At 41.0% G+C, this 23,075-nt stretch overlaps 1 protein-coding gene across 2 annotated transcripts in view; it reads left to right on the forward strand.

The window, feature by feature from the left end:
• Positions 1 to 706: 706 nt before the first annotated feature.
• Positions 707 to 23,075, forward strand: part of LOC132861988 (cyclin-dependent kinase-like 5) — a 67,245-nt gene continuing 44,876 nt past the window's right edge. For both annotated transcript variants that reach the window (XM_060893778.1, XM_060893779.1), the window contains exons 1-3: positions 707 to 866; positions 10,642 to 10,868; positions 18,383 to 18,417. In XM_060893778.1, the coding sequence (XP_060749761.1) occupies positions 10,805 to 10,868; positions 18,383 to 18,417 (99 nt within the window). In that variant the 5' untranslated portion in view covers positions 707 to 866; positions 10,642 to 10,804. The remainder of the gene's footprint in view (positions 867 to 10,641; positions 10,869 to 18,382; positions 18,418 to 23,075) is intronic.

Raw genomic sequence — 23,075 nt, forward strand, 5'->3', positions numbered from 1 at the left:
ATAATAACAACAATAACTTCATCATCATCATCATCATCATTACCATCTAAAAGTAATAATCATTATTATTATTTTTATTATTATAATATTATTATTATTATCATCATCATCATCATCATCATCATCATCATCATCATTATTTTTACTATTATTATTATTATTATTATTATTATTATTATTATTATTATTATTATTATCACCATTATTATTATATTATTATTATGTTATTATTATCATCATTATTATTATTATTATTATTATCACCATTGTTATTATATTATTCTATTATTATTATCATCATCATTATTATTATTATTATTATTATTATTATTATTATTATTATTATTATTATTATTATTATTATTATTATACCAGAGACGCTATTCCTAATACCTTTTGTTGATTTCCAATTTTTCTAGCAAAAAACATCAGAATCATACTTAAAAATTAAATCTTTTTCCACTGATTGCACGTCCAAGCTAACATCATGTTTTTCCCAGATAATTAAAATAATAATAATGAACAAGTCCTCGTGCGCACTTGGATCTTTACAGTACTCTATTTTGACAAGTTCGGCGACGAGACGTAACCTTGGTCACAAGCCCCGCCTCCTAGCGGGTGATCTGTGTCCCGGTTGGTTCGTTAGAGCAGAGGGCGTGCGCGTGTGATGACGGTGGTTCGTTTTGATTCGACCATGTCACGTCGCTCAAAATAACTGTTGCTATCACCTCTCCAGCCCGTTGACAACTGCGCGTGAGGTTTCCCAAGTATGCAGCAGCAGCAGCAGCAGCAGCAGTGATGTGGTGCTGCGCTCAGGGCTGGAGGACTGAGTGCTCACACATCCCTCTGTATCCACAGCAGTATGTGTGAGTATGCTTTTATTCCGCCGTCTCCACCATGTCATTTATCTGCTTCATCCTCCGTGTCTAAAAGAGTCTGCAGAATGACCAAGAACGCGTTACCCAGTTAAGTGTCTGGTGTAAACATCAGTATTATTATTATTATTATTATTATTATTATTATTAGTGCTGATTGCGTAATTATTCATGTTATTGTTATTATTACTGGCTGTTGTTATTGACGCACTTAACATCACTTTATATAGTGATAACTACACAGCTTTCAATCATCAGTTATAATTCCCATATTCTGTGCTATATATGTGTTAAAGCTCATAAGATGACACCTGTGTTAATAGTCAGGTTATACTGCATGTGCCTGGCTGTTGCAGTGTAATACTGCTGTTCAGCAGAGTCTCACACCTACGCACTTCCAGCCTATTGCGTCGCAAACCAAAACAGAGTTGCAACACTGAACCGACTCTCTGACTCGGTTCCAACTGCTTCACAGCCTGGTCCGACCCCCCACCCCCCCCCAGGCCAAAATCATAGGGAAGAGATAAAGCTCAAGACGAGCCCTGTGTAGGCTGCAGGGGGTCAGGATGACATCATGTAGGTCACTTGATCATGGAGATTTCTGATATTTGGACGTTGCTTTCGCTCACGAATCTCAGCAAAAGCCCACAAGGTGTAATTAGTCTGTAAGATGACTGCTGCAGTGACTCATAGTCCAATCATTAAGAAGCTAAACAAAAAAAACAAACAAACAAAAAAAAAAAACATGTCAAACATGAAAAGCAGCGTTCAGGGATTCTCGGAATTCCAGAAGAACTTTCACACGGACGGATCGGCTCCTCTCGAAAGGTGGCGAGGAACATCTGAACTCTAGAACCCTCTCCACGGATGTACTGTATCATCACACTGTTCTTAATCTTTATGGAACGGTATTAGGTTCGATTGAACATATGTTGACTGACACGTTGTACAGGTGACACGTGTCTTAAAACACGTCACCATCACGTGTGACATTTCGCGTCACTTTCACACGGCAGCCGTAGAGCTTGTAGAAAATCGGCTCGTTCACGAACGGCTGGTATAAATGGACTGGCGATATTATCCCACAGGTTTCCGTCAATGTTTTTCACATCCACAAGAGATTAAGGGTTACAGATTTGATCATAGAAATCCTGAAATCGGTCTGTGTCATAAAAGGGAATCTGAGGCTCTGTTGCATCTCGGCACCATCTTTGCTGTTCTCATAGCTGAGGTTGCATCTACACTTCTGCTCTTCTTCATAACGATCAGTGCTGCTTCTATGGTGTTGTGCACAATGAGGAACGGCGCCAAGAATCATTTTTGAACCTATTTGTGCTCGTTCTGGCTTCTGTTATATAAGGTAGGAGGATGATTCATCGATTAAACCTAAGTGAGTGAGGGTTTTTTTTTATCTTCCTACTTGGCCTTTGCTTTTGGAAAGTTTAGTATTAAGAAGCAAACATTTTATCTTATTATCTGTATTTTATCTTGAATGTACGAGTCAGAATGGGATTTCTTTCTTGACGTGTGTATTTGGCTGGGGTTTTTGTTGTGCATTTGTTATTTTTGCGACACATCTTTTAGAAGCCTGTGTAGTTAATCATTAATAGATCATACAGTACATGGCTCTTGTACATACACCATAAAGCACAATGTACATACAACATAAAGCACACATCTCTAACACTTGACCTACTCGGCTACTCCGGGTATTAGTCCAATTTGCTCTGGAGGAGAAACCTAAAAATAAGCAGTGTGTTAATAATTCAGGTGCATGCTTCATTTCCATAGATTTGCAGTACTGCAATTATCGCGAGTACTGTAGATACTCTTAAATTATGTATATGACTCCGGTTTGTGGAATAACGTATGGAATATTTGGCCACTCGTAATATAATCTGATGTGTGTAGGAATGAAATACTTCGGAACACGCTGTTATAAGAAAATAATCAACAACAGGGTGCATAGATTACTGTTCGACCCGGAAGTTGATCGATTTCCTGCAACATTTGATTCCAATTATACTACAAATTTTTACCAGCACTTTACAACATTTACCCTGTGTTCATTTATAGTTCTGTTTATTGTTGTGGACCATCTAGAAAGCCATCTAGGAAGCAAAGGAACACGTAACGTATTCTATAAACAGCCATCAATGAGCAGCTGTCAATCAGTCATCAGGCTGTCTTTATACACTTGAATTAAAAAAAAAAAAAAATCACAAAAAAACAGCTATGAATTAGCTGTTAGTTTTTTACAATGTGTGACCAGCACTTTGAATGAGATTTAAGAAATTTCATCAACTCTAATGAATGATACAGTTTTCTGCTATTTTCAGCCTACGCCGCTACGTACACGCTGCCATAGTCGGCTTTATTGACCCTTGCCATTTTGTTTGTGCTTGTGAGATACTTGTCATATCTCATGACCTGAATGAGATATGACCCTCGATCCAGGCTTTTTTCCGCACTCCAAACCTCTATTTCACTAAGAGGTTTGTTCCCTTTGCAGAATAACCACTTCACAAACCTCGCTGAATCCGATACTGATCGACGTAACTTCTTTTTTGGTACATGAATGAAAGCACTTCAACACTCGAAATATGTTTTTATTCGAATGGGTGCGTTCGGACCAGAGCCGTTTGCTTAGTAACTGTGGCAAACTCTTCGAATTGTCCAGTTTCAGATTGTCATCAAATTATATGCGAATATTCTGAATGCATATTTCTGCATTTTAGATTTGCATTCGTTACCATTAGAAGGTACGATTATGTCATTGTAATATGTTTTAGAATGAAATAATAACGAATGATGGATTTGGGATCAGACTGAAGGCAGAGTTTAGAAGGTTTCATTGTGGACTTTATTAAATAGACGAAAGGTTACAGTATGCGGCTGATAACTGATTCACAGTCACCGGATGACAGTCTTTAAAATATTACGTCGAAACCAAAGCGCACAGGCCAACAGGTACGTATTAGTTCAGTAACAAAGAGAACATTGTCTAGAGAAATGAAGTATAATTTGCAAATGAATTGGCAAGACTTTGTTAAGCATATTAACAAGTGTCATGTGAATCAAGTAATAAGAATCGATTCATAACCGTACGGCGGCATGGTCATTATTTCCTTCCTGAGCCGGATTCACTGTTTGTATGGAGTTTTTCATCTTCTTCTCATGTCTGACTGGGCTTCCTCCTGGTTCCTCTGGGTTTCCTCCTACCTTCCAGAGGTTGTGTGGATGGTGCCCTACAATAGACTGGAGCTCCACCTAGGGTGTAACAACAGCATCCCAACCAGTGTTTCCTCCATAGCCTCTGGATCCACTGCAACTGAATGAATGACTAATATCATAGCAGTTAGCTCAGAATTTGAGACAAGAGCATGAAACCTCTTGTTGCTGAATGTGGTATTGTTATTGATAACTAATCTACCTCCAAATTAGTGGTACCTGTATCAGACCCTTGACATTAGAACCTGGGGTCTGGGAGTGGATTTGTCCAGATGATTTATGAGTGATGGGATTTTGTTATTGTGTCAATTTCCAGTCAACAAAGTAATTCAGATGTTGACCAAGAGAAAACTGCATCAAGTAAAGTAGGCTTGCCACCACATTGTATGGGTTCTCATGCTGGACAGACAAGATTGATCAGAGACTCGTAGAAAATGTGAGACCTATAAGTGGAAATTAGGATCCTAAAAATACTATTCTGGGGGCACGGTGGCTTAGTGGTTAGCACGTTCGCCTCACACCTCCAGGGTCGGGGTTCGATTCCCGCCTCCACCTTGTGTGTGTGGAGTTTGCATGTTCTCCCCGTGCCTCGGGGGTTTCCTCCGGGTACTCCGGTTTCCTCCTCCGGTCCAAAGAGATGCATGGTAGGTTGATTGGCATCTCTGGAAAATTGTCCCTAGTGTGTGAGTGCATGCGTGAGTGAGTGAATGAGAGTGTGTGTGTGTGTGCCCTGTGATGGGTTGGCACTCCGTCCAGGGTGTATCCTGCCTTGATGCCCGATGACGGGCACTCATGTTGGACGTTTTGGGGACAAAGTTAGGGAGGGCAGATTAAGATGGTTTGGACATGTTTAGAGAAGGGAGAGTGAGTATATTGGTAGGAGAATGTTGGACATGGAGCTGCCAGGCAGGAGGCAAAGAGGAGGTATATGGATGTAATTAATGAGGATATGAAGCTAGTGGGTGCAAGTGTTGAGGATGCAGAAGATAGGGATCGGTGGAGAGAGATGATTCGCTGTGGCGACCCCTGAAGGGAAAAGCCGAAAGAAGAAGAAGAAGATGATAAATTAAGAAAAGACAGCACTTATGTTCATTGTGCTAAATATATATTATATTGCTAAAAGCTATACAAGCATGTGACATGAACTGTACCCCTTTTAAATATTCTTAGTTCACCCAATTTAACAGGACATCTGTTGGTTACATGGCTCTGGAAAGTTTAGACAAAGAACTAGAATCCTGCAGCTATGACTAACATTGGAGAAATTTGACAGAAACAGTCATATTTGACTTGGACGTTTGGTTTCATTGCTTTAAATAAAATACCTCAGGGTTGTGGGCTTGGTAGAGACAATGCAGGATTTCTCTGTAAGTAAGGACCACTACAATTTAAAGCATAAACAAGCACAAGGTGCACTAAAAGCCTGGAGGGCTGTAATGAATGAGATGTGGAATCACTGTACTGTAAACTGGGGACATATGTCTTTGTTGGGGGTCCAGTACTGCTGGGTATTTGGGTAATACTCGTACTTGGAGGACAGGACATCTACTTAAAAAAAAAGCTGTTATTCCCAACATCTTACATGGCACGTTGACAGAATGGCTCCTTAGCTGGCCTTGTAAGCATCCACCTCCGTAATCCACCTCCTATTAATGGCAAAGAAGGATCATGATGTCTTGGAATGGAGGTGCTTCATTAGAGAGCAGCATGAGAGTTAAAGCTCTGAAATAAACCTTCTTATCAAGTAGAATTAAATGTTAGCAAACCCCAGGACTTTGTATCGAAAGTGTCGTGCTGTGGCCAGTTAGTGACAGCTTTTAATTGTCCCTTATCAATCTGGCCAGCTTGAGAGCAGAGAATATATCAAAGGAAATAGATAGTGGGTTTGTAAAACTCACACTTCTTTAGCTTGGCACACAGGCTGTCTTACATAAGGCTGTGGAGCAAGTAGAACACACCAGAGACAAGTACTTCTTCTGACGTGTAATAGATTAACATGTTTTTATGTAATGAGCTAGCCACGTATTTAGCATATGTCAAAGGATTTTGTTAACAATGCTAGGATGCCAGTAATAGAGAAAATCTGGCAGGTCCTAAGGGTCATGTGTAATGGTAATATACGGTGTTGGATTTTAGGCCGCAGCGGTCATCACAGTGCAAAAAAAAACAACTTTAGTACTTAAAAGCTTAACCTAACGTTTCGCCTAATATTAAGTAATTCTCCATGGCCAGAAATGTATGTAATGTGTACCAGATAACAGAAATAACAGCACAGTCCATAAACCTGTAAAGAGCATTTGGACAGATTTACTTTACCCCAGTCAGATCTTGGTATGCAGGAGACAACAACAAAGCATTTTCTCAACGATCTCTTTGCTAAAATAAAACATCAGGGTTTTTTTAGTATATTGACAGGAAATTGAGTGCTACACACTTTTAAGGTGACTAAATGTCTAGCAAAGGTACAGTATATCCTCACTATAGAGCAGGAAATAGTGTCTAGTGCGATAGTGCTTTGGTCTTGTGTAACCTTCCAGAGCCAAAAGAGCACCAAGTGCATTAATAAGAGCAACCAACCGCTACCAGTATCAGATAAGAACAGCCGGATCTACAGTAATTGCTTGTTTGTTTCTTTAGCTACAGTAGGACCTGGTCGATAAAGTTCCCATTGATTCAGAATCAATCAAAGCAGAATTCTTTCCTTCTTTCAAGAAGAGCAGTTGCTCTGCTAAAGATCCTGCGACCTCATGCAAGAGTTGTCTGATTGGTGTAAATGACTGCCTAAAATATTGCTGGTGAACTCGAGTTAAAAGCTCTTTCAGTAAGAAGGATGAGGATGAAGGAAACTGTTGTCATGTTTCTGGTAGCAAAATGGTAGTCTGGCAGATGAGATTTATTACACATTGCATCAGAAACCACTTGCAATTCCCACAAGAGTCAGGTGATTCTCTGCATATGTTTTGAAGGAGCCTTCAGGGTCCTTCAGGCTTCCCCTGTGCATACACAGCTGTTTGGAGTTCTACCGAGCCGACCATCTCGGTCCTAATTGTAATTGGGAGAACCCGTGTGGGTAAATGGACCTAAACACTGGAGATCTGATTAGTCATCTTTATCCCATCAATCCTGATGGTATACAGTAAGTGGTCTGTTCCAGGATGTCCCCGCCCCATTCACAGGGCACAAGGGATAATGTTTGACACGTGTTGATCGTACGCTGTGGCCTTCACGGTCAGTAGACGTCAACCAGTTTGAGCACCTACAGGAGAGTTGTGTTAGACAACACTCTGTGCCACCATCATCAAAACAGTAGCATTGTACTGTAGCTCATCATGGCCCAACACACACCTTGGTTTTCTCTCAACTGATTATCAGCCCACTGCTTTTGGATACTATTTTTTTTTTTTTCATAAGAGCTGGTATTTTCACTCGCCTGGCATTGCCTGGAGAGATTTCTTGCTCAGCTTCCAAACATTTAGGAATCTTAAGATCAGACGTACGATATACGTGATTCGAAATCTAGTATTTCCACAGCGGAATTTATTGCATTTCAATGGAAATACTATGAACTCAGTGTGAACTCAGAATGAAATATCCTTCACACAGGAATATCTGGAAATTCATTTTAAACATTTAGACGTTTACATGAAGATGGAAGCTATTTGATAAACTGACCCAGGTTTTCTTAAATATAGATCATTGGAATAAACATGCTTCACCACATAACACACACACACACACTTCTGAATGCAGTTATTTGATCAAACAAGAATACTGAATTATCCTTATTAGAAGCTGAGCTTGGCATCATCGGTTTTGATGAACAACCTTGTCGTCCAACAAACCCATTTGCATGGCGTGTGTTAGAGTCGATTCGCCAACGTTTCTCTCTCTCTCTCTCTCTCTCTCTCTCTCTCTCTCTCTCGCTCTCTCTCTTTCTCACGCTGAGTGATGTGATGCCTCTGGATGGTGCGAATGAGCAGCACAGCCTTCTTCCGCTCGCCTCAGCTCCAGCAGCCCACATCGCCTGGCAAAAATATGGATGCTAAAATCTGTTGTGAAAGCGATGGCACATATAGAGTAGCCAGAGACATGCTGACTCCACATACACATACTATTATGATGACTTAACATTTTGAGAGCAATTAAGCTTATTTTGAGTAAGTTACTTATGTTTAGACTATGTGTGTGTGTTTGTGTGTGTGTGTGTTTGTGTGTGGGAGACATCAAAGACAATTTAGAACAAATTTACTTGTGGGTTTGACAACATGATCATTTTTCACACCCTATGACTAATCGAAATGCTTGTTAGTATTTTCTCTTTCAGGACCATGACAGTTAGATAAACAGATTTAAAGGAAAAATCCACGCTTGACGACCTTTACGTCAGTTATTTTTATTTGAACGTCTTTCCCCGACATGTCAGTGGGATTTTGACACTTACCTCACACATCTATACCTAAAGAGAGCAATGCAGCGGCGCTTTAGTCTTTTAGGGTGTTTTCACATATAGTTCGTTTTAAAAGAACCAAACCCAGTTCACTTAAAGTGAACCAGAAAAGGAACTAGCCGAATGTGACCTCAGTCCGTTTGGTGTTCACAATATAGTGGACTCAAAAGAGAACCCAGTTCTCTTTTTGGTCCTCTTTAGTATTGAAGTGATCTCAGACCCTTTCGTGTTCACACCTCAACTTCATAAGAACTCAGTTTCAATTTCAATTATCAGTACTCAATTTCATCCAAATCGTCGTAGAACGGACAGGAATCCTTGATTTCAGCAGACTCCCCACTTCGACGCATTTTATCACAGGTGTTCATGTACTTCTGTCGTAGTTTTTTCACTTTTACGCGACATTGTAGTGCTGTTCTGTTGTACCCCCTTTAATTCAGTTTTTGAGAAAACAGAAGAAATACTTTTATGTTTTTATGTGTTGAGAATAGTTGGCATTTAATGCCATCCTCTTTCCAAATATCAATAAGTGCACAGCTTTCTTCATAAGACCACACGACTCCGCGACCTGCCATGGCGAAAAAGTTTTGTGTTTTCAGCAGTCACAGTGACGGAACACGGCTGCAGGTATGGCAAGCCTCCAGGGACATTTGGCGAAACGAAACGCAAAGCGGACCGGGACCTCATTGCTTTCACGTGTCACACATACGTACATAAGTACGGTTCGCTTCTGGGTCCTTTTAAGGGGTCTCAGATCACATGGTGATCAACGAACTAGGTGTGAAAACACCCTTAGACTCTCTGGGTTTCTGAGATCTGAGACACTCACTAACTAGATCGCTAACTAGATCGCTAACTAGATCGCTAACTAGATCGCTAACTAGCCGTATCTGTGTTGCATTCTGGGAACTTTGAGTTCAACCTTTGCAGCAACGTCTCTGCCCGATTTCTCATTAATATGACGTGAAATGTCACCAGGAAAATTCCTTAACAGTCGTCTTCAGTAGAGACTTTAACACAGCTTTGTGTTTTCCCCTCGGCGGTCGTCTCGGCACAATCACGGCTCACGGTGTTAGACATCTCTAAAGGTCATTTTTAATAGCTAATGATCGTTTTTTTTCGTGGCTGATCTCTGCATTTCAACGGCTCTCGGCTTCTGCGAAAAAGTCTCGTTGTTTGTTTTGTAGAAAGTAAACACTATTTTTCTTTTTTTTTAACTCTAGCAAATCACAGATTTTACAAGGAGCAATCCGACAGGTGCGTTTATTTATTTTTTTTCTATCTTGAGGATTTTCTGTTTTGTCCTTAAGCACTGCCTCAGTCCTCACTTCCTGGTGGTGGCAGATGTTTAGCAGATCCAGATCTCCGTACAGATATTTAGCAGACTGGAAGCAAGTCATTTGATGTTGAGTCATAGTTACGCAATGGTTTTCATTCAGCAGTGACCTCAAACCTCTCGCTCACATTCACAGTTCATGAAGAGGTATGTTTACCTCGATCAGGAAGGAAAAGGAAGAGGAGGAGGCAGAGGGGTGTTTTTCTGAATCTGCTTCCTCGGCTTAGAGCTAGCAGCAGAAACACTAAGGGAGAAAGTGTGAGAGAGAGAATGAGCGAGAGAGAGAGAGAGAGAGAGAGAGAGAGAGAGAGAGAGATTCAGAAAAAGCAACACTGCTAGATGGGGAATTAAATCCTCTTTTCTCTCGGCAGATGAGATGAGATGAGACGAGACAAGATGGTTGGTGATACACATAGTGCGCTTCGCCTAATATATCTTAGTTGTGTCAAGCAGTTTTTAAACAAATGAACCAAATTAGAAATCTCTCACATCGCCATTATGGGAGAAATTAAATGTTGGGCCATGACGTTATGGGAAAATAATCAACGACAGAATGCCGGGGTGCGGCCCAATGTTGTACCGAAAAGTCTTAACGGCATGACCAGTGTTTTATTCTGCTTATACCACAGTTTCTTTTACAGAAACTTTCCACCACTGAGAGCAAATCCATCCAGCTCTCACTTCAGAGATCAAAACACAGTGTTTGATGTTTTCCTTCAACCCCATAACGATCTGTTATTCTGTGTCCTCAGATGCAAGTTCGTACTTGGAGGAAGTGTACAGAACGTTCAGCGGTCCGGTCTGATCGGACCACCTGATGCCACCAGGCCACCCTATGCCCGCCTGTAACCCCGGAGACGACAACCTCTCACCCGCTCAAACTCCGCCTCTTTCGGCAAACCAGCATTAGTCTTGATGAGGAACCCTGCCATCTGTGATGTGATGAACAAGTTTGAGGTGCTTGGGATCGTCGGGGAAGGTGAGGGTCCTTCTGGTTTAAGTGTATTCCAGTTCCGTCGTCTGTTTCGTTGTCTTCATGCAGACTTTGACTTAGTTGATACTTGAAGAAAGAAATAGAGATTAAGTAAGAACTGCCCTTTGGTTATTCATAGAAAATGCTGGTATCCTCATGAACTTGATACTTGCTGTAGTAAAGTGTTTATTATGCATCCACTCTGAATTGTTGTATATATTTCAGTTGCCCTTTCTTTTTCTTTTTCTTTTTTTTTTTTTATTTTTATAATGGTCGTCTCTTTAAAAGCTGAAATGACATTTATAGAAGTGGCGTACATGTAAAATGATTAATTCCTCTCACTGCTCATCTGTATCTGTCAACAATTCCTGGCATCTCCTTTATCTTCTAATAAAGCAGCTCAGACAAAGCTAAAGTGGGTCACCACAGGAACAGCGTTCCTCCTCCACGCTAGCGCTGAAGTGCACTCAAACCCTCTGCCCTCTCTCTCTCCTTCACCATTCTCCTAATCCCCACTCCCTCTCTCCCAAATCCCCCCTCCATTCCTCTCACCCTCTGCCCCCCCGCTCCTACTCCCCCGTGCCTAGACCCTCAGTCGCTTTCTCATACTCTTCTCTTTCACTCTCTGCCCCTCCCTCCCATTCCTACTCCCCCTTCCCTACACCCTCTGCCCCTCCCTCTCCTACTCCCCCTCCCTTTCACTCTCTGCCCCTCCCTCCTTCCCTCCATCACTTTCCTACTCTTCCTCCCCTACACCCTCTGCCCCTCACCCTCCATCTCTCCCACCCTCTCCACCCCCCACACACCCACACCCACCCTCTCTCCCTGTCTCCCTCTCTCCCCCTCTCCCCCTTCACCCATGCCACATCCGTTTTCTTTACATTTTGCATGAGGGATATGGGAGAAAGCATCTGGGGACCAGGCTATTTTTACGCTTCTCTCTGTTCATGTAGTCGACTCTGATATGTAATGAAGAGTGAGAGAGGAAGCTGGATAGAGCTGACCAGTTACTTTACTGCTGAGATACAGGAGGCGATACACGAGGGCACGAGTCCCAGCTGAGTCACTGCTCACAGGTTTATACCTGTTACATTCAGACATAACATCACACACACCGTTTACACTGCACTCAATCAGACAGACAGACAGACAGACAGACAGACAGACAGACAGACAGACAGACAGACAGACAGATAGATAGATAGATAGATAGATAGATAGATAGATGCATGAATAGATAGATAGATAGATAGATAGATAGATAGATAGATAGATAGATAGATAGATAGATAGATAGATAGATAGATGAGTTTCTCTTTTCTGGCTTAATCACAGATGGAGTTCTCAGGGGACGTAGCGCTCTGTGCAGGTAACATTACTTTACATGGAGTGAGCACTTTATAGTGAAGGTCTTAAACTTCATGGTGTGTGAGTTATAAACCCAGTGTATCTCTACTGTTCATATTATCTGTATTAAATTATATTCTCTTTCTAATGCATCTACATCTATGAATCAAATCACTAATTAAATGAATCATTGACTCACTGACTCACATTTGGAAATAAGAGGAATTGTACAGATGTTCCTCTACCTGAAAGTGTCCGGATTGTTATTGTGCGGTTAGTCAGCACAGTGATGTGTGCATGTTGAAATGGAAGTGATCAGATGAAAGGGTGTTAAGTTTTGTGATATTAATTGTTGTTTACTAGGTGACGACTGCAGAAACACCAACGAGGCTCGTGTAATTATTGTTGTGTGGTGGAGTAAACCAACACAGAGCAGGCTGATTTTTGACAGGGTGTTGTGCTGACTTGCGTGTATGCTTGCGTGTGTGTGCCTGTGTGTGTGTGTGCATGTGCGTGTTTCGGCGTGTCTTCATCACCACGCAGGATGATTTTTAATTACAACCCTGGGGCACTTTCAGCACTTAAGGTGCAAGAAGATGATAAAACAAGTGTTGGTGGTGGAACCAACTCTCTGTTACAGCACTACTGTGTGTGTGTGTGTTTGTGTGTGTGTGTGTGTGTGTGTGTGTGTTTTAACTCGTATTTTGGCAGTGATTACAGCCTGCTGTGGATTCAGCTGTCAGAGGAGTGGATTTCATTCTGTTTTTGGCCACAAGCATAACCCAGTCTTTAGCATTGCCTGTCTCTAGCATAGCATTATTAGCCCGATCAATTAGCATAACACTAATAGAAGCTGGATTTTGTCAGTTTTAGGTGAGTTGATCCAGAGAGGCTATAAATTGTACCACTCAAAAGTATGTACACCCCTCAGATATAATTTCAAATATATATATATATATATATATATATATATATATATATATATATATATATATATAAATTGCAAACCAAAGCTACTTGTTTGAGTAAATGATTTTATGATTTTAACGGCATTTGGCAGACGGACGACTTGCATCGATCCTCATTTCATACAGCTGATTGATTGAGTGTTAAGGACCTTGCTCAGTGGCCCAGCAGTCTTAGTTTGGTGTACACGGGATTCGAACCTTGATTAAAAATACATAAACAGAACGCAACAAGTTTAAACTAGTAACTGCTCTGAGACGGTGACGTAATCTTTATAAACCATTGAACCACTGATGTTTTGCCAACACATGTAACCAAACTGGTCTTGAAATGCCACTGTAGTTTTCTTTTCTTTATTCTTCCATCCTCTCACGTGTCTAATCATGTCAGTGCTTTTAGATAGATCGATAGCTGTGGAGACTAAGTAGTATTTTCTTTTTTCAGGTCAAATGTAATATGAAGTTAAATGTAATATGAAGCTAATATTAAAAACCAACAAAAGTAGGAGTAAAGTGAAGCCAGAGTTCAAGAGGAAACATATTTATGGTGGATCAAGATCTTGTCTCCCTTTATGGATCAGTTTTAACAGGGCACTCGAGTGGTATAATGTTGCGTTCGTCCGTCTCTCGGAGCTTACCGAAACAGGTGAAAAGCTCAGTCTCGTGCAAATGAGATGCAAAAATAGGCAGGTGATGATATCATGATTTCGAATGTGACGTAGGATGGGGACTTTGTCATGGCCCACAGCCAGACAGCACAGTGGTAGTAACTAACCCCTGAATTTGATTCACGACTCGCTCTCTTTCTTATACGTTATTGTTTCCATAGTAACCCCAGGTCAGGTTAGTATAGGTTATGTTAAAGAGACTTAAAATGTCAGTGTATGTTTGTCCCATCATTCAGTTCATTCATGTCGTAAAACGTCTTCGTCCCAGCTCCCATGGGCCCCCGGGACGTCTCCCGACAGGCAGAGCGACGCCAACACGCTGACATGAGCAGCCATTCATGCTTCACGTCGCATTGAGCCGATGAGACTGGAGGTGCGCTCAGGCAAACTAATCGTCTCTCTCAATCACTCAGCACACGCCCACTGTGTGTGTGTGTGTGTGTGTGTGTGTGTGTGTCTTCATCACTGTGTCCTAGTATTATTGAGCTACGGAGAGGTCAAGATAATCGCATGCAGACAGAAGAGGTTGTCTGTCACTGTCGCATAACAGACGAGAATTTATTACATTTATTTTAAAGGTTCATTTAGTTTATTTAGTTCCCTACACTTAGGCTCATACGATTCTGACCGGCTACCAGAACTAATAGGAAAATTACCAATAAGTATAGGAACTAATAGGAAAATAAGCATTTGTTTCTGTACCTACTCGATTCAGTACCTTCTGCATTTCATTCAGTACCAACTTGATTCAGTACGTAAAGCATTTGATTCAGTACCTACAGCATTTGATTCAGTACCTATTGCATTAGGTTTAGCACCTACTGCATTTGATTCAGTACCAACTCGATTCATTACCTACAGCATTTAATTCAGTACCTACAGCATTTGATTCAGTACCTATTGCATTAGGTTTAGCACCTACTGCATTTTATTCAGTACCAACTCGATTCATTACCTACAGCATTTGATTCATTACCTACAGCATTTGATTCAGTACCTACAGCATTTGATTCAGTACCTATTGCATTAGGTTTAGCACCTACTGCATTTGATTCATTACCTACAAAAATGGATTCATTACCAACTGCAGTTGATTCAGTATTTATAGCAAGTTAATTAATATGTACTGCATTTAATTCAGTATTCAATGCATTTGTTTCAGTACCTTCTGCGTTCAATCTCATATCTGTTTGATTCGATACAGAACCTACAGCATCAGATTCAGCACACTGCATTTGATTCTGTACCTACTGCAGTCGACTCAATACTTAATGCCTTCAATTCAGTTCAGTACCTACTGCATTACGTACAGCGTTCCATCGAGCGCCTACTGCTTAGCTGTTGATACAGTATGTACTGATCAGCGTCGGTATCCGTGTAGCATGAATGTAATCCGGACACACGACATCCGCCACATTGCGATCGTCATGTGACCTACGGCATCATAATACCTGCAAAACCCTTTTTCTTGCTTTAATCTTTAACCAGTTAATAATTTACTCAGGTATTGTTACACAGATACTGTTTATCCACAAGGGACAACATTTAATATCTATAGCGCTTAGACCCAGTTGCCCCCCTTGCATTATGGGATAGTGCAGTGTCCATTTTTTCCATACTGTAGAATCTCAGAAGAAGCATCAGGTCATGTGGGAATTTCTCATCTACGGTTTAATGAATACTGAGACTGCAGAGTTACTGCTTTTCTCCTACTGTACAGCAGGGCAGTGGGGATATTCGGACGCAGCTCGTGAGTCACAGTCTCTGTTTGATTCATACATTTTTACACCAGGGAAAATTTTATTTCTTTCACTTCTTTCAGCAAAATCCCAGACGGTTAAGTGCTTCCTCTATGTGCTTCTGAAGGAAGAATGACATTATGAAGCCTAGCAGCCACTTTCTCAGCTGGTTTCCCCCTGGAGTATGACTTTAATCAGTTTAATTAGGCCTTTGCCGTTCAATTGCTAATGGAGTTTTAGGCTGAGCTGGGAGCGGGAGATGAGACGTGTTTGATGCTGGATGAAGCCTCACGATCAAATGTGAAAGTGAAAATGTGTCTGACTGCTGGCGTGAACATTCAGCAGTGTGTAACCTTCTTGAAATAACATTGGGTGGAAAAAAAGAACAATGTTTCTTTAGTTCATGACTCTGTCTGCTGTATGTGATCCAAATTTATGGAGCAGATTTAAAAATTGGAAAGACGGAATTTAATTTGCTTGCTTTCGTCTGTTTTGACATGCCTGCAAGTTCCTGGTACTTAGTCTTAAGGTCTTAATCCTACTTGTCCAGCTGAGACTGAAAAACTAATAGTCAGGAAATTTGCTTGTCCTTGGAATATATTCCTTATATTCCGTATGTGTTATTTAGTAACTGTGTGAAATAGCGTTACGCTGAAAAGAAATAACAGTAAAAGACCAAACTCCACTCGGTACACAGTATACCTGCCTTACGATGAGTTCAAGTTGTCTCATGTCTCACCATTTACGAGATCCCCTTCTTGCACTTTGTAACCTAGACGACTGCATCCTTCCGAACAGCTAAAAGCCACCTATTGTATCCCCGAGCTCAGAGACACCCACGATTGGCCAGTGTCACTCTAATGGACAGTGGGAGAGCGTAATGCTGTCCATCTGACCCAGAGAGCACAGCCAATTATGCTCTCTTGGATTCCGCGGTCTCACATTTTATTCCCAGACACGGAGGTTATGTAAAGTCTGCGCCATATCTTTAAGCTCATCTCCCATGCAGAGTCGCAGGCAAGATAATGAGGAGGATTTTTTTCAACCTTGCATCTGTAATTGGTAAGACTATGATGCAGGTGTCTGTCTCTTGTATTGTCACGGTTTTGTTAACGTTGCACGTACTACAAGAGTCTTTCAGTTGCTGTTTGGTATAAAAGCAATGCCGAAGCCTTGTTGAAGAGATACCGAAGGAATCCGTTGAGGTCCTGGTCGGGGTTGTGGTGGATCCGGACCATACAAACATCCAAGCTGAGGGATTCTGTGCTCAGAGTAGGCTCAGATTCATGGTCTTTGGCTGAGAGGAGTGGAACTCGATGTGTCCTTTCGCTATCGTAACCCTTCCAAGGTCATTCTGACATGCTTTTCTGCTCAGAAAGGTTCTTAAAATGGTCATGTGAGATACCATAAACATCCTACACACCATTCTGTGTAAACTCTAGAGTGTCGTACCTGAGAATCCCAACAGCTCCTAAAGTACTCAAACCGCTGTTGTAGTCTTGACATTTTCAGATGCTTTTCTTCTCATAACGGTTCTAAAGAGTGGTTATATGAGTTACTGTAGCTCGAAGCACTCTGACCGTTCTCTTCTGATCTGCCTCTGAAATAACGCTCGCCGAATGAGACTTTTAGTTGGACGTGTTATGAAATCAGCCGAAAATCGCTGCAGCCTCTAAAACCACAAATGAGCTCTCTATCTAATTTTATCATGTTCCGTGACCTTTTTTTAAAAATAAATGTGCAGTCAAATGGATACAGGTGCTTTTTTTTTCTCCTAAATCAAGCAGAGCCTAGTTTGGTTTCATTTCCTGTTCTGACTCCTGGTTTCTACTCTGTGTGTTTTGGTCAACTAATTCATTATACAGATTATCGCTTGCCTTTTTCAAATAGTGCAACAGGATATCTCTTCTCCCAACCTTGACGTGCTCCATTTATACACACACACACACACACACACACACACACACACACACACACACATATAGATGTAGACCTTATACTCACAGTTCTCAAAGATTCTATAGGACAGTTCTATGTGTGAAACTTTAATGCTCCTGGATCATTAACCCATATCAATTTGGATCACTCATATGACTCAGCTTTTTGTCTTTGTTTTGCTATAAAGAACACGGGTTCAGTGCCCTCGGGTGGGTTCAGTGCCCTCGAGCGGGTTCCCGAGAGTGCAGGTTGCTTTATTACCCTGAATGCCACATTCTCTCAACAGAGGTGACCTCATGTAAATGAACTCACCACTCAAAGTCAACGAACAATCGATTAATTTGTACAACAAAGGTCTCCTCTGAGTTAATTCATAGCAGGGTCTGTGTGTGTGCATGTGTGTGTTTGTGTGTGTGTGTGTGCGTGTTTGTCTGTTTGTGTGTGTGCGTGTTTGCAGGCATCAGTGAGAAAGTGAGAAATTCACCTTTATGATGCTTTAACACATGATAGCTGTGAACTGACACCATTTTACATCTTTTCTCCTCTCTCTCTCTCTCTCTCTCTGTCCCTCTGTCTCTCTCTTTGTCTCTCTCTCTCTCTTTCTCTCTCTTTATCTCTCTCTCTCTCTCTCTCTCTCTCTCTCTCTCTCGCTCTCCTTATGTCTCTCTCTCTCCTTATGTCTCTCTCTCTTTGTCTCTCTCTCTCTCTGTCTCTCTCTCTGTCTCTCTCTCTCTCTCTCTCTCTCTCTCTCTCTCTTTATGTCTCTCTCTTTATGTCTCTCTCTCTCTCTCTCTCTCTCTCTCTCTCTCTCTCTCTCTCTCTCTCTCTCTCTCTCTCTCTCTCTCTCTGTTTATCCCATGCAGGAGCATATGGAGTCGTGCTCAAATGCAGACACAAGGTAAGACCCGAGAGCTGTTTATCTGTTTGCTTCAGAAATCTAATAAGGCTTTTTTTTTGCACCCATAACTCCTAAATGTGGACTTCCAAAGCATAATATATCAATAGTTGTTTTTCTTACTAGTACAAATAACCTAAAAATATGTAGGTCATATTTCAGATTAATTAAGCAGTGACACTCTTCAGACTGCTTCTGTGTGTTTACACGAGTCTTAAGAATGCACCCAGGAATGTCTCAAGTCTTGTTCAGGAGAAAGGCTCATAATTATAGGTTTGTTTTCATACAGAAGTATTCATTCTGAACCATGGAACGATCCTACGTTCTAAATGCTAAGTAATGTTACGTTCACGCAAGCAGCGACTTGCAGTGGCGAACAAACAACACGAGCGACAGCTGTGAGAGATAGATGTGGGTGTGTCCAGCGATGCGACGAATTACTTTACGCAAATATGGAGCGACATGATCCTCGACATCTGAATTTCACAGCTGAATTTTATCCACAAACAACAAATCACCCTTCAGAATGTATAATTGTTGTCATAGTTTCATTTTATCATGAAACCACGACAACCAGAAGTACTGTAGGAACGCCTACTGGTGACATCATAGTGCTGGTAAAAAAAAATCGCTGTATGCGTGAGCGTAATTTTTATCCAGCTAACAATAACAACCTTTTTTCGAACATCACTACACAACAGAAAGTAACATGAAATGTTGAGCCAGTCAATCACTCTGTATGCAGCACAAAATGGCGTTTTCTCCTGAATGCGTCTAGTTTTGGAGAAAAAAAGCCACATTTTCAACAAACATGCGGGAAAAAAAAAAACAAAAACAGCTTTTTTTGTGAAGGATGATGCAAAACTGCTACTGCAAAAAAAACGGGGTTCCAAAAGCATAACAAGAAGAAATGTAGTAAATTACCATAAATATAATGATGGAAAATGTATTAGTTATGAAGGCGATGAATTAATTTAGACGTGTCAATACGTGTATGCAATGCTAGATAACTCCAACAAGCTAGCATACAATCTAATCACACTAACTAGCTAGTCAACTAAAAAACTCATGAGAGTTCAATTCAAAGAAAAACAAGGGAGGAAAACGACTATGCTAACAGCTGCAAATGAGCTGATTTTTCTAGCATGTTAATAATTTCACGAGTAATACAGTAATTAGACTAGGAAATATGAATGCTAGCAGTGTCGGCCATCTTATCGAGCGAAACTGGTCAGTATAGATGGCGTCTGAGGCGTTGTTTCTTGTACACGGATGATAACGGAGAAAAAGAAACAAAAGAGTTGTTGTAGTTCACTTGCTTAACCACTAGAGCTCTAAACTTGACTAATACACCTTTAACGGGAACAGATTTCTGACTTTCCACTAGGCTTTTTTTGTAAAAGTACTGGCCTACTTTCGCTGCACTGTGAATTTAGGTCATTTTGGAATAACGGCTGATTTCACCAAGTGAAACATGACGCCTGTGAGTTTTTCCCCGTGTTGATATGATAGCGTATCTCAGCGGCAGAGTGCCAGCAATTTTAGATGCTCTATTATTTCTGGCTGTTTTTACATCACGGCTTTTAAAATTACTTACACATCGGCACTGGTTGCATAAACACCGAAGTGGCCCGCTTGAGCCTGCTCATAGATCATTTGGACTGAAAGAGGCTGAGATTCGTAACAGTGTATTAAGTGTCACGTCCCAGAACATCTTCCACGAGCAAAATCACCTCTTAGGGAGTTTAACTCTATAAATAACTTTGGTGAAGCTACAAGCATAGTGCTCAGTCCTCTGTCCCAGCGCCCCATGGCTCTTCGCTGCCGGCCGCAGCAGATGGCTCAGGCTAAATCTGCTCCAGCTCCATTCTGTTAACATTGGACTGGGATCCAACCCTCAGCCCCATGCTGTATGGACCTGCTGGCTGTATACTGTATTTGGACCATCTGGCTATGTTACTGTCAGAAATGTTGCTTGGGGGCATCGGTGCATTTTTTTTCTCTCATCAAAAAAGGTTGCTTGTGAACTTACAGAAAGTAACCATGGTCTTGCTAAAGGGTCTAAACGCATGATATCCTTTATCTATGGTAGATGGTTTCTGCCAAGAATTTTATCGTACTTCTTGTAAGTTTACATCACACAGCGTTACTTTAGGACCCTGGTGCTAATCAAAGACACAGAGCTGCATAAGATAACACAGAACTAAAGGCTAAAAAAAAAAAACATTTCACATAAATTCACATCCCACAACTGCAAAATATTATTCGATTAATTGGATTCATTTTGTGTTTCTGAGTTGTGTCTTTCTATCTAATGATTTTGCTTCCAATAATTAAACCCCAGCACTGTTGAGAACAGAAGCGGGAATCGTCTGAATTCTTGCTGAATTGCAACATAAAAAGGTCTCAAAAGGAAACTGAGAGACATGTCTGTCTAATACTCCCTCATACAGTGTATGTGACAGAAACAAGCTTTCATATTTATGTCCCAAGACAAAACGATAAATGTATTAGCGAGCTCACCAAGCAAGTCAAAGTGTGAAGGTGTGAAGCCCAGTTTCATGTTTTGGTACAGAATGTCTACAAAACACCTTCAGCTCAGGCCTTTTATAAACACTATAAAACAATACAGGACTGTCATATTCTCATATTTATATCTAGCTCATTTATTTCATAGCTTTATTTACACAGTAAAGTTTTCTGGTTGTTGGGCATGCAAACTGTTATTCTGTTGTTTATTCAGTGTTTGTCTGGACATCCGGGGGCACGGTGGCTTAGTGGTTAGCACGTTCGCCTCACACCTCCAGGGTTGGGGGTTCGATTCCTGCCTCCGCCTTGTGTGTGTGTTGTTTGCATGTTCTCCCCGTGCCTCGGGGGTTTCCTCCGGGTACTCCGGTTTCCTCCCCCGGTCCAAAGACATGCATGGTAGGTTGATTGGCTGATTGGTTGATTAGTAGTTCGGATAAACGGTAGAAAATGAGTGAGTGAGAGTGTTTGGACATCTAGCAACTGAACCAATCATCAACACTGTTGTTGTTGAGGCCGTTGTTAGCCCCACCCACAAGTGTCGTTAGGTCATGAAAGAAGAAAACAAAAACCTCTTTGGAACTGGAAGGGACCAATTTAAAAAGCATGCTGGGTGCCAAAACTTTTGGTATGTTAAGGAACAAGGTTTTTTTTTGTTTGTTTTGTGTTGTTTTGACTTGGCTGTCATCGATTCATTTACTAAATTGTTTGTCCTGTAGGATTTTATGCTTGTTCTGGATTTTGTTTTATTTGGTCTTGAAAACCGGAAGGCAGACTAAATAAATAACAGTTTAGTCAATTCAGAAAGTGTACTAGCGGCCTATATTTAATGCTGGTGTCCTCTTTTATTTGCTAGTTACACAGATTGTGCTGTACTCTGTGATGCCTTGAGGATGTGAAGTGTCTTTCGTTTCTTACTGCTCCACATTGCTCGCAAGCTCTACTTCTCTCGGTTCACAGAACGATGTTAGTCCGACTTTAATAAAATGTCACCTTCTCGAAACAAAGAGACAGAAATAACATATCCCTGCATGTATGAGAAGAGGCGAGAGTGTATATGGCCCTGTGTCCACGTCGCAGCAGTAAATGCGTCATTAGCAAAATGTTGCTGTTTCCCGGAGTGTGTGTGTGTGTGTGTGTTGTGTGAAGCCAGCAAAAAAAAGACTCGAGAGGTTGCTGCCTGTATAGAGAGCTTCGGTGCATCCGAGCCTGTAATTACCGAGCTTTATAATTCACACACTGACTGATCCAGAGCCAAGAGAGCTCAAACAGCTGCACACAACAGCCTCTTCATTCCCACCTAATACTAACAGGAGCTTTATTCACCCACAGCTTACAACATACTGCAGCACACAGTCAGTGGGTTGTAACCGACGTCGCCGCAATCGCACGTCTTGTTCCCTCAAAGTCATAACGGATTTTCCTTTGTCTTAATTCATGTCTCTGTTTGTTTTGCACTGTGTGTTTCTTCTGATTTAATCGCGTCGAGAACTAGTCCAGATTTTCCCCAAATGACACCCTCAGCCAAAGGCTTTCCACCATTAGGCTTTGCATTCATTTACATGATCGCGAATCTTAATGTTAGTTAGTCACAGACGTTACACTGTCAAAATGTTTGTTCTTTCATTCATTTTCATTAAAAAAAAAAAAAAACTACTTGACTGATGTGTTACAGAAGTCCATAAGGTCTTGGTCCAAACTGAAGATGTTAATTTTTTTTATTTTTTTAATTTCACATTATTTTATAAAAAAAATTCATGAATATTGAACAAGAAAGATTTATCGCTCATACCGAATAGCTGCGATTCGGTCGCAGGTAACGTTGCTTCTATAGAGATTTATAAAATTTATTTTAATAAATTAGAAATTAATATCGAATAATTAACATTCAAGACAAAACATGGCCAAATAATTGGCTTCCCTTGTTTCATTGTCATCTTCATCTGATGAGTAACTGGATGCTTCAAAAGTTGGGAAAAAAGCCAAATCCTACAAAAGCTCCTGTCTTTCCAGAACAGTCTTTAAACTCCCGTCACAGCACAGACTGTAAAATCCAGGAAACTTGTTCTTTGCTTGCAGATATTTAATAAAATTACACCTAACACACCACAGTGTCCCTGAACCAGATCGCCTCC

This window comes from Tachysurus vachellii, chromosome 19 (genome assembly GCF_030014155.1).
Source record: "Tachysurus vachellii isolate PV-2020 chromosome 19, HZAU_Pvac_v1, whole genome shotgun sequence".
NCBI lineage: Eukaryota > Metazoa > Chordata > Actinopteri > Siluriformes > Bagridae > Tachysurus > Tachysurus vachellii.